At 45.2% G+C, this 11,236-nt stretch overlaps 1 protein-coding gene across 1 annotated transcript in view; it reads left to right on the forward strand.

Moving 5' to 3' along the window:
• The window catches only part of LOC310989189 (acylamino-acid-releasing enzyme), a 7,925-nt gene extending 2,323 nt beyond the window's left edge, over positions 1-5,602 (forward strand). The window contains exons 9-21 of the mRNA XM_083976162.1: positions 1-18; positions 106-166; positions 653-747; positions 2,187-2,238; positions 2,864-2,967; positions 3,074-3,209; positions 3,294-3,374; positions 3,484-3,564; positions 3,731-3,819; positions 3,902-4,095; positions 4,204-4,306; positions 4,865-4,971; positions 5,062-5,602. The exon at positions 1-18 is cut by the window's left edge and continues 104 nt beyond it. Of these exons, the coding sequence (XP_083832288.1) occupies positions 1-18; positions 106-166; positions 653-747; positions 2,187-2,238; positions 2,864-2,967; positions 3,074-3,209; positions 3,294-3,374; positions 3,484-3,564; positions 3,731-3,819; positions 3,902-4,095; positions 4,204-4,306; positions 4,865-4,971; positions 5,062-5,161 (1,221 nt within the window). The 3' untranslated portion in view covers positions 5,162-5,602. The remainder of the gene's footprint in view (positions 19-105; positions 167-652; positions 748-2,186; positions 2,239-2,863; positions 2,968-3,073; positions 3,210-3,293; positions 3,375-3,483; positions 3,565-3,730; positions 3,820-3,901; positions 4,096-4,203; positions 4,307-4,864; positions 4,972-5,061) is intronic.
• Positions 5,603-11,236: the final 5,634 nt, after the last annotated feature.

The raw sequence follows: 11,236 nt of genomic DNA on the forward strand, positions 1-11,236 counted from the left end.
TGCCTCAGTCTGCAAGAGGTACGCTCTCTCTGTGTGTGTGCGTGCGTATGTGTGTACGTATGTGTCACCAGTTTATCCCCAGTTTAACATGTTGATCCTCAACAGTTGGACCTCGGGAGTGGGAGAACGTCCACATTGGTGGATGTTGTGGAGCGACCACAGACAGGTGGGTGGTCGCAGGTGTTGTATGAGTGTAAGCTTCCAGAGGACGTTTACCTCACTGCAACGCCACCATGAGGTTCATACTTTTGTTCTGATGGGTCTTCAGAATGGATTTCAATAATTTGATGAAACTGTATCATTTAAGATTAGCCTTATTGTGACAGTTTTGTTCTGCACCTGTATTTTACTTGTTGTAGTGTGAATATTTACTCTGAAAAAATTATTAAACACACTTGTTTAAAAAAAATAATAATAATTTGATGAAACCAAATGTAAAGGCAGCACACGCAAAGGGTGCATTTTAGTTTTCAGTTGCCCGACACATCACACAGACGATCTATTATTAAAATGCATCTTGAGGAGCGGTGTCTGGTGTGCCGACTTTATTGTTGATTTTAATAATTTGATATAAAAAATAAGAATTGCACATGGAATAATGAGGGGGGAAAAGATGAAAAACTTGTGTTGTGTGTGTGTGTGTGTGTTTCAGGTGAATTTGCAGGTGTGTATGAAGCTCTCCCGTCCAGGTGCTGGTCAGCTGACAGTCAGAGGGTGGTGTTCAGCAGCGCCTGCAGGAACTGGAAGGTAACACACACATCCACACACAGACACAGGGCCTGTCCCACTTCTCCACACTTGGCTGAGTGCGCTTGGTTACGCACAAACTTTGGTGACTTCTTGCCACGTGGAACGTACATTTGTTGATAGTGTGCAAGCATGCCTGACGGGGATATTTAAACTTACTTGACAAGTGCCATTGCGCACACTAGAGCACAACTCTGACCCCAACGAGAAAATATGATGTTCATAGTTTGCAAAATCTGAATGTTAGAATGTTAAGTGAGGATTTTATAAATTATATCGCGTGTTTGAAGCTCAGCATCTTGTCAACAAAGCTCTGCATGCGCAAATGTTGCTTGTGGCTCCCAATGACAGCAGATTTCTACAGCTGGATGCATTGTGGGATTTATACTTGGCCAAATACCGCTCAGGTGCGGTCTTACCTTAAAGGGATACACCAACATTTTTTTTTTTTTACGCTTCTTCACTTGCCTCACTCCCGAATCCATGACAAGCAGATAGACACCATCCTTTTGACTGTGCGTGCAGTAACAAGGGAGAGCCCGTAGCAACTCTAAATGGAAACCGGCGGGCCAATCTTCGTCTCAGAGCTGACAAAACTCTCCGGTAAGGCATCTTGAGCGGTCAAATGCCAGTAACGGGACGAGATCGGTCAAAACGGAGGGTTCAAGCAAAGACGGTTTATTTTGGTTCAAGTTAGCTACATCGAGGGTAGGTTAGCCTCCTATTTCAAAGTAAAAGCACTTCTGTATGTAAAAGGCAACGGGTGTTTTATTTTGTGAAAGTAACCGGAAGTGCGTTGGTCACAACGGCTAGCTTGAATAGCGCCGAATTCGTCTGAACAAAAATGTAAACAGCTGGTATTTAGACAAATTAACGACACACTGCTGATCTAAACGGCTACTTTCTCGCCTAAAAATGTTTGAAATGTCGATAAAGTGATATATGAGTTTAGAGCTAAAATGAAATCAGCTTCTGACTGCTGATTTTGGCTTGGGCAGGACTCAGGAGGCAGGCTAATCCTTCCTATACACTTCCAGTGTTTGAGCTAAGCTAATTACGGGCTCTATCTCACTTGTTACTGCACGCACAGTCGAAAGGATGCTGTCTATCTGCTTGTCATGGACTCAGGAGTGAGGCAAGACACGAAAAAAAATGTTAGCGTATCCCTTTAAGTATGGGCAAAGTGCAAATCAAGTGTGCTGCACTTTTGGTCGTTGGAGAAATGGGCCACACTCAAGTGCGCTTAATGGGACAGGGCAACACTCATGTCATGTCAGCTTAGCCTGAAGACTAGAGGTGTCACATGTCAGCAGGTGATGTGTCATGTGATCAGAACACACACTCAGATATTGACCACACACACACACACACACACACACACACACACACGTGAACATATAGACTCCTCCTCCTTCATGTCTCCTTCACTCTCTCCTCAGGACATTTTCATGGTGGACAGAAGATCAAAGAAAGTCACCTCCCTCTCTCATAGTAAGAGTCCTTCCTCTCCTCCTCCTCCTCCCTCTCCCCCTCCTCCTCTTCCTCCTCCTCCTCCCCCTCCTCCTCTGTCCACTTCTTCTTCTCTTCATTTCCCTCCTCCCCCTCCATCCCCCCTTTCTCACCATCCCTCCTCTCCTCTTCTTCCCCCTCCACCTTTCTCTTGTTGGCTTCCTCAGGCCCCTCCATCTCCTGCCCTTCCTCCTCCTCCTCCTCCTCCTCCTGCTGCTGCTGTTGGTCCTCCCTCCCCTCCTCTTCCACCTCCCCCCTTTCCTTTTACACCAGTTCCTCACCTGTCTCACCCTGACCTCCCTCCCCCTCCCCCTCCCCCTCCCCTCTCTCCTTCTCCCCCCCCTCTTCATCCTCATCACCAGGATCACGAGAGTGAACCTGAAGGTACGATCACAGCAGACTTAGTGTCGCCACCAACACCCTGTTGGGAAATGTCAAAATAAAAGTCTAAAGTGGTCTGCGATTTGGAGAGGCAGGGTTTGATTCATCTGCTGAATGTGTCACTATAGAAACCTTGTTCCTGCTTCATCATTCGTCTCAGGTTTGTCCTGTCTTTTTCAACATGACTTCCCCTCTCCTTCTCCTTCTTCTTTTCTCCGTGCTGCAGGTTCCTCTGATCCATCCAGAGTCTACGGCAGCTGGAAGCTTCTGGCGGTCCAGAGAGACTTGATGGTCGTCAGCTGCTCCAGCCCCAACACCCCTGCAACTCTGGTCCGACCACAAACACACACAAGCTGTCTACCACGTTGTTTAAGAAGATTAATCACATGAATAATGAAGTGTGTATCTGTGTGTGTGTGTGTGTGTGTGTGTGTAGAGGGTGGGGTTTGTTCCATCAGCAGCAGGTGAGCCTGTCAGGTGGAGGACCCTGCAGAATCCTATCATGTCCTTTGACTTCCAGTGGACGATTATGGACGTAACCCCTCCACCTGAAGAGGAAAACGCCCACTACTGTGAGCTGTCAATCAGCCCTTCAAAATAAGACTCATTCTGACTGATTTCAAGCTCTGGTTAACACCCCTCCCCTCTCTCTTCAGCCGGTTTAGACTTCAGCTGCGTTCTGGTCAAGCCGTCTCAGCCCCAAGAGCTCAGGATCCCTCTGGTCGTCTCCATCCACGGTCTGTTCACTGCTCTCACTGTTTACATTGCTCTCTGTGGTTGTTTACTCTGACATCATGGAGACATATTTTTTGTATTGTGTGTGTGTGTGTGTGTGTGTGTGTGTAGGTGGGCCTCACTCCCAGTTTCCTGCTGAGTGGACCTGCACCACAGCAGGACTCGCTAAACTAGGCTTTGCTGTGTTGTTAGGTGAGAAACTTCAGCCTTGACGACATTAGCTTAGCTTTGCTTAGCATAACAACTGAAACCAAGGGGAAACTGTTAGCTTGTGTCTGTTCAGTTTGGACTCAAATGAACATGTTTAACATCAGAATTCATGTACACAGTCTAACTTAATTATCACCCCCACCCCCAGTGAACTACCGAGGATCCACAGGATTTGGCCAGGACAGTATCTTGTCTCTGATTGGTCAGATTGGGAACCAGGATGTAAAGGACGTTCAGGTAGGAGCTTCTCGTCTGCTTGGCTGATCAGGTGATCGTATGTGTCACTCAGTCTCACGCCCACCTCTCTGTGGTTTCCCAGAGGGCCGTTCTCACTGTGCTGCAGAACGACCCGACCCTCGACTCCAACCGCTTGGCTGTGATTGGTGGTTCTCATGGGGGCTTCCTGTCCTGTCACCTGGTCGGTCAGTACCCAGATTTCTACAGAGCATGTGCGGCCAGGAACCCCGTCATCAACGCCGCCACCTTACTGGGAACCAGTGACATAGTGGACTGGTGAGACAAACACACACTGTAATAACTGTATATCAATTATGTGTTACAACACGTAGTATGTGTAGTTACACATTGTTACTATGCAACCCCTCCCCTCCCTCCCTTTAGGCGTTACACCAGTGTGGGGCTTCCGTACTCCTTTGACCAGGTTCCTACCAGTGAAGCTCTGGCCACTATGTTGGAAAAGTCACCCATCAAACATGCCGCTCAGGTCAGACATGCACACCTCACATACAGTACCTGACACACACACACACACACACACACACACACACACACACACACACACACACACACACACACACACACACACACACACTCTTTGTCATCATCTTCACATGACACAACCTGAAGCTGCAGCAGCTTTGACATCGCAATGGTATGAGAGGCCGTTTAGGAAATAATTCATATTTGCTCTCAAACACAACACTATGCACACACACACACACACACACACACACACACACACACACACACACACACTACTATAGTCTCTTACACACACTATTATGTGAGAGAGTATAGTAGTGTGTGCGTATGAGTATAGTGTTGTGTGTGTGAGAGCAAATATGAATTATTTCCTAAACGGCCTCTCATACAAGGTGGCACCTCATACGGTTACTGTCTGTCTGTTCAAATCAGTCATGGCCTAAGGCGTGTCAAGAAAATGTGTTTGATACATTAACAGCAGCAGGTTTCCTTCACACAGGTGTGTGTGGTTGTACAATAGTTGGACTCAGTCTGTTCAAATGTGTGCGTTTGTGTGTAGATCAAGGCTCCTGTGCTGCTGATGCTGGGGGGCAGAGACAGGAGAGTGTCTCCTCATCAGGGTTTGGAGCTCTACAAAGCCCTAAAGAGCAGAGCATCACCTGTCAGGTACAGCATGTCCACACAGGACTGTACCTGTTAACTTTGATCACTTTGTGTTTGTTATTAATGATCTTGTTGCTCTATGCGTCACTCCAGACTCCTGTGGTTCTCAGAAGAGGGACACGCACTGTCCAGGGTGGACACACAGGTCGACTGCTTCCTCAACACAGTGCTTTGGCTGCAGCAACATCTCTGAACACGTACACATGCACACAACAATAACACACTTGACTTTCACAGCAGTTGACAAATCTTCAAGACAACAGATTTTTTTTTACCAAGATAAAAGGACAGTGTTACAGTATTATAATGTTTTAAATGTTACAGTCTTACAATCCTATAAAGTTATGCTATGTTACCATGTTCCCCACTGTCGTTTTCTGATGCATTTCCAAATCAGATGATATAATAAAGAAAATCTTAGGTATGTGTAGTTTGTCACACATCATTTATTTAATAAACCTCATATTTGATATATTTCCACGGTGATAAACTTTACCCCTCAACTTATATGTTTACTCCTTAATGTTTCAACCATTACAGTCTGACAAACATGGCTCATCAGATCCAATTCAAGTAATAATGTTATCCGTCCAGGAGGTGGCAGTGTCTGTCCGCCACCTGAACATCAACTGCATCTGAGTCAACCTGCTCCATGAAGACTCTCACTTGTGTTTTACAGTGGACACAAATCTGCAGTATTGTCCACGGCCTTGGGGTGGCAGCATGTTCACATGAGGAGCTTAACATTTTTTGAAGTTGAAAATTTTATAACAAACATGGAAGTTGGACTGAATTTAATAAAATAAAAAATATCACAGAAAAAATCTGCAATCAGTTCAGATTAATTTCCTTTAAAGAGGGATGACACATCTCAACAAGGGCATCAGTTCTTATCAGAGATGGGTTGGGTGGTGGGGGGTTTAAGTGTTCCTGATGAGGTCACAGCCATGTGGGTGTTGTGTGAGGCCACCAAACAGAAGTGATGGAGGGAAGATGGTTGTTGCAATGAGAGATAAAGAAAAGAGGCGGGTGATCCAGGCAATGGATGAGAGAGGGTTTCACAGTGAGGGAGATGTTGACTACGTCTCTGTGGTATTCTCTGTGTGGGCGGAGCACAGAAGAACAGAGGCGGAGCTTTGTTGAGACAGAGGGGATTCTCAGACCGAGTGTGTGGGAGGAGACACAGAGACAGGAAGTGTTTCTGACACACAGGGACAAAGAGCCTATTGGAGTTGAGACCCCCCCACGCTTGTAACCAGTAGAGACTGTAGAACTCAGTGGACACAGTATAGATATAGCTCAGTACAAAACAGGAACAGCTAAACTCACGAGAACATAGTGGAACTCAAGAACTTGGTGGACAGCAGGTTCTTCTACAGGACAGGAGAACTCAGATCTTGAAGGAGTCTTGGAGCGTGCTAACATTGTTGGGGTGTCTCAGATTGGTGGCCCTCCAAATGCATCCAACTTGAGTCCCATTTGGACCCAAATGGGACTCAAACCCACAATCCCTGGCTTAGGAAGCCAGTGCCTTATCCATTAGGCCACTGGGGCTTTGCGCACCGGTCCTGAAAGTGCTAAAGTGGTTGTGGCTCTGGTGGTCATGAATGCTACATAAAACCCATGAGCTTTAGGTAGTGACCAAAAGATGGAGAGTAAGGATACAAGAGGCTGAGCTGAGTTTTCTGTGAAGGGTTGCTGAGCTCAGGCTTTGAGATGTTAGCAGCTCTGACTAGAGTTGCTGTTCCCTTTCATCAAAAGAAGGCCACTGAGTTTGTTGGGGTGTCTTCCATTGGTGGCTTTCCAACCGGTTGGGGGTGTTGAGGTCAACCTAAAGTGGCATTGACAACTGTTTGAAATGGTTTGGCTAATCTGATTTGTAAAACCATTTTGTTATCAAGCATTTGGGCTGTCTTGAGGCCAACATGGTGTAAAGCACTGTTAGCAGAGGATGGTTTCGATCCATCGACCTCTGGGTTATGGGCCCAGCACACTTTCGCTGCGCCACTCTGCTGTAAATCACCCCAGAGGGGACCCGAACACACAACCCCTGGCTGAGGCCACTGGGCTTTGCGCATCCTTCCTGAAAGTGCTAAAGTGGTTGCAGCTCTGGTGGTCATGAATGCTATGTAAAACCCATGAGCTTTGGGTAGTGACCAAAAGTAAAGATACAAGAGGCTGAGCTGAGTTTTCTGTGAAGGGTTGCTGGGGTCAGGCTTTGAGATGTTAGCAGCTCTGACTAGGGTTGCTGTTCCTTTTTTATTGAAAGAAGGCCACTTAGGTTGTTGGGGTGTCTTTCATTGGTGGCTTTCTAAACGGTTGTGGTTGAGGTCAACCTAAAGTGGCATTGATGACAGTTTGAAATGGTTTGGCTAATCTGATTTGTGAAACCATTTAGACTGTCTTGATGCCACCATGGTATAAAACACTGTTAGCCGACACATCTTATAAGTCTGGGTGAATTCAGGTCAATTATAATAGACAGAGAATTGAGCTCAATCGGACTGTGTGATTGCGTTGTTTAATCATGTTTTCCTGAAATGTGTGATTGTATTTTATTTGAGTCTTGTGTGATGTGCAACTGAGCTGTTGTGTGCTGCCGTCTTGGCCAGGTCACTCTTGGAAAAGAGGTTTTAAATCTCAATGAGTTTTTACCTGGTTAAATAAAGGATATTGATTGATTGAGGATGGTTTTGATCCATCGACCTCTGGGTTATGGGCCCAGCATGCGTCCACTGTGCCACTCTGCTGTAAATCACCCCAGATGGGACCACTGTGGTGCTTTGGACACTGGTCTTGAGAGTGCTAAAGTGGTTGTGGCTCTGGTGGTCATGACTAGCAATGAAGGCCACACACACTGTGGTTGACAGAGAGGAAGGTGAAGGTGGTTATGTGGATGGTATTTAGCTAAAGTTGAAGTCTTTTTTGTGTTCCCTGCTGTTTCTGTAGCTCTTGCTTTCAAAAGTGGAAAAAACTGCCTGTGTATTTCAGCCTGTTTCCAATATAAATCAATTGTCCTTTTCTGACAGCAAACAAACTAATTTGTACTGGAAACATGATTTAAACATTTACTGCAGGCACGGAACTTGTAAAGAAAATAAGACTCGAGATTTATTCAAATAGAATAAACAGATGGATGAAAAAAAATCTCAAAATATCCAAAGGAGATCGCACTGAAGAAACTAATGTCCCACATTTTAATCCATAAAACTGTATTTACACTTATTTCTACAATGACATCATCTCAGTGTGTTCTCTTCTGTAGTGGAAACTGGTTCATCATGTCAGTGGGTGGAGAAGCAGTGCTGTTCTTCAACTAACAACTTAAAATATAATCATTTTTGTTATCCATGTGTGTTCACTACAGGCAGCATTATACTTATATATTTTACTGTACTGAGCTGCATCTACTGTACTGTATCTACTGTTAGAGTCCCCAGCGATGGGGGAGAGGCATCCCCTCTCACACACAATCCTCTTTCCTTCCATCACTTGGCTCATCTCCATCTGTCTTTTGTCATGTTTATCTGTATCTCTCCTCCCATGCTGCTTTTGAGCTACTGTTGAATCAGAGCCATGCAGCATGTTTTTTGGGGGGGTGGGTTGGGTAGAGAGAGAGGGGAGGGGGGTTCTTGGCCTGGTTTTCCAGTTGAGGCTTTTAGCCCTTCTCACCACAGAAGCGGCAGCTGTGAACCTGCGGCTGGTGATACACTGACATCTCTTGACCTCATGTTCGTTCTTGTGGTATGACGAGGTGTAAATGACGTGCAGGTCATGGTGATCCGATGGAGCTGCTCACCAGGATGAGTGGATGTCACCTGCTGAGTTGAGGAGTTACAGTCCAGCTAGTGAAACTGGAGTTAAGGTAGACACACACACACACACACACACACACACACACACACACACACACACACACACACACACACATTCACACGCTCACGTGATAGTGGAAGGAAGTGTGTGTAAACACGCTGGTCAGAAAAACTGAGTCAGGTGGAAAATCACTTTCTTAAGAGAAAGAAACAAAAACCGGATGCCAAGCAACTGATGAGCATGATGAGACCCAGAAACACCAACAAATTGGACATCTACAAAAACTAAATGTACTTTATTCGCCAATATAGTCAGTGTTGTAATTTTGGTTCCTGTGGCAAACAAAAACAATAAAACTGAAATCCACCAGGTCAGTATAAGTCACTTCGGTTTCCTGTTGGTGACAAATAAACATCAGATTTAATAAGCTCTAATAATCAATAAAAACATCATGACAGAATGTTTCTTGTTGCGAAAAAGCTGCAACTGTGTTCACTCATCCACTCCTCAATCAGGTCTTCACCTCTTTCACTTCAGCTCAAACCTTCAGATATGACTTTCAGATAAAAACATTTCCTCTCCAAAATAAGACTCAGGAATGACAAGAATTCAGGATAAAAGCCCTGAGGGCCTTTGGGCTCCTGGTGTTTATAGAGACTCCCTCAGCAGTGAAAGGGTTAACCAACCTTTAAAAATTAATGTCATTAACTTACATATGAACTTGTGTTTATTAATAAAGATGTTGCTTTATTACTCATGCACAAACCCATGTCACATAACCAGGTTCAAACATCTCAACATCTGTACCTGCAGAGAAATAAGCAGCCTTTTAAATATTTATTTATTTATTTTAATATATTTGAGAAATGAACATACTCTGACCTCTGACAGCCATCAGGTCAGATCTCTGCCATCAGGCACAAAGGGACCATCACATTGTCTGAACAGTTTAAACCTTATGAACATGTTGAGGCTCAGTGTTCTTGATATTACGACAAGAACATTCTCCTCATAATAGTCACACATTGTCCCTGCCTGTTGGCCAGTGCTGTGCGTCCTCAGTGACTCAACATGTGTTGGACCTTTATTAAACTCAGCTCGCTGCTGGAAAACGACAGCTAATAAACTGAGAACCTATTTGTCTTCTCATAATCCTCAATGCAGATGTGATACCAGTGTTGTAACGAAGTAAAAAATACTCTGTTACTGACTTAAAGCAGAAGTAGCCTAAGCGATATTTTTGTGTTAATATAAGTCTTAAATAGTTATATCTTCCGACAGCAATCACTTACATAGAGTGTTTGGACCGAAACACGGGTCTGTCAGTCACTCTGCTCTGCTCTGAGCCAAGGAGAAAACTTTTCTCGTATCCTACAAGTTTTATCCAATGAGGAGAGAGAACGGCATGAAGGGCTGTGTGTGCAGCCAAGGGATGCCGTGAATGTGGTGACGTAGGGACGAGGACCAATAGATCCATGACGAGGGCGGGGGCTGCTAACTCCATCGGCTGACAAGACGTTATGGTGCGTTCAAGGCAACCCGTAATTCGTGTTTTTCCGACCTGTGAAGTCGTACCAGTTCGATCTGGTACGAGTTCACGGGTCGGAAGTTACGAGTGGCCGTTATAGTGACTTTCACAGGTAAAACAGGTCGGAAAAACATGAGTGGGTTGCCTGGAACGCTACAAAATCGTAAGTCGTGACTTGAAGCTGTAATTTACGGTTTCAAAAGCCTGCCTGGAACGCAGCATTAGCCAAAACGACCGGATCGCTTACTTCTGCTTTAAGTAGAATGTTCACATACTTTACTTAGTTATTTATATTTCTGACAACTTTTACTTTTAATCCACTACAATTTCAAAATAAAATGTGTACTTTTACTCCGATGCATTTCCTTCGTTACTACAAAATAAAAGTTTAGTTGGTGACGTAATGCCTGTTTGTTGTCATCAACCGCCAAGCGCGAAGAAGTAGCCTAGCCCAGAGCGATAGATAAGCCTACCCGGGCAAATTACTGTCATGGCTGCACTGCAGCTCCCTCTGCTGCTAACGTTAACACCCCGAAAACATTTAATAACGCGGGTCGGGTCGGACTACGGGCTTCCTCTTTCTTTCTTTTTTTTGTTTCTTTTTTACCGCGGTCCGGCCGAGAAGCTAGCTAAAGATCGTGAGTCCGGCTGCATCGGGTCCAGGCTTCAACACCAGCCTGCGGATCCAGGTGAGAGCGCTGGCAGGAGTGAAGCAGCCTAAGAACTGCTCAAATAGGGGATCGTGGGCTTTGAAAGGTTGTGTTCATTCACAAGAGTTTGCAGAAAATAGAAATAGGCTAGACCTGGCTTCTAATTCATACTGGCTGTTATTTGCTCAAACCTGGAGCCACACCGGGTCCAGTAGCTACAGGAGTCGACTTGGCTTTTATTTGAGAGTTTAGGCTAGGCTACTGAAGGCTCGTG

Source organism: Trachurus trachurus (genome assembly GCF_905171665.1).
Source record: "Trachurus trachurus genome assembly, chromosome: 7".
NCBI lineage: Eukaryota > Metazoa > Chordata > Actinopteri > Carangiformes > Carangidae > Trachurus > Trachurus trachurus.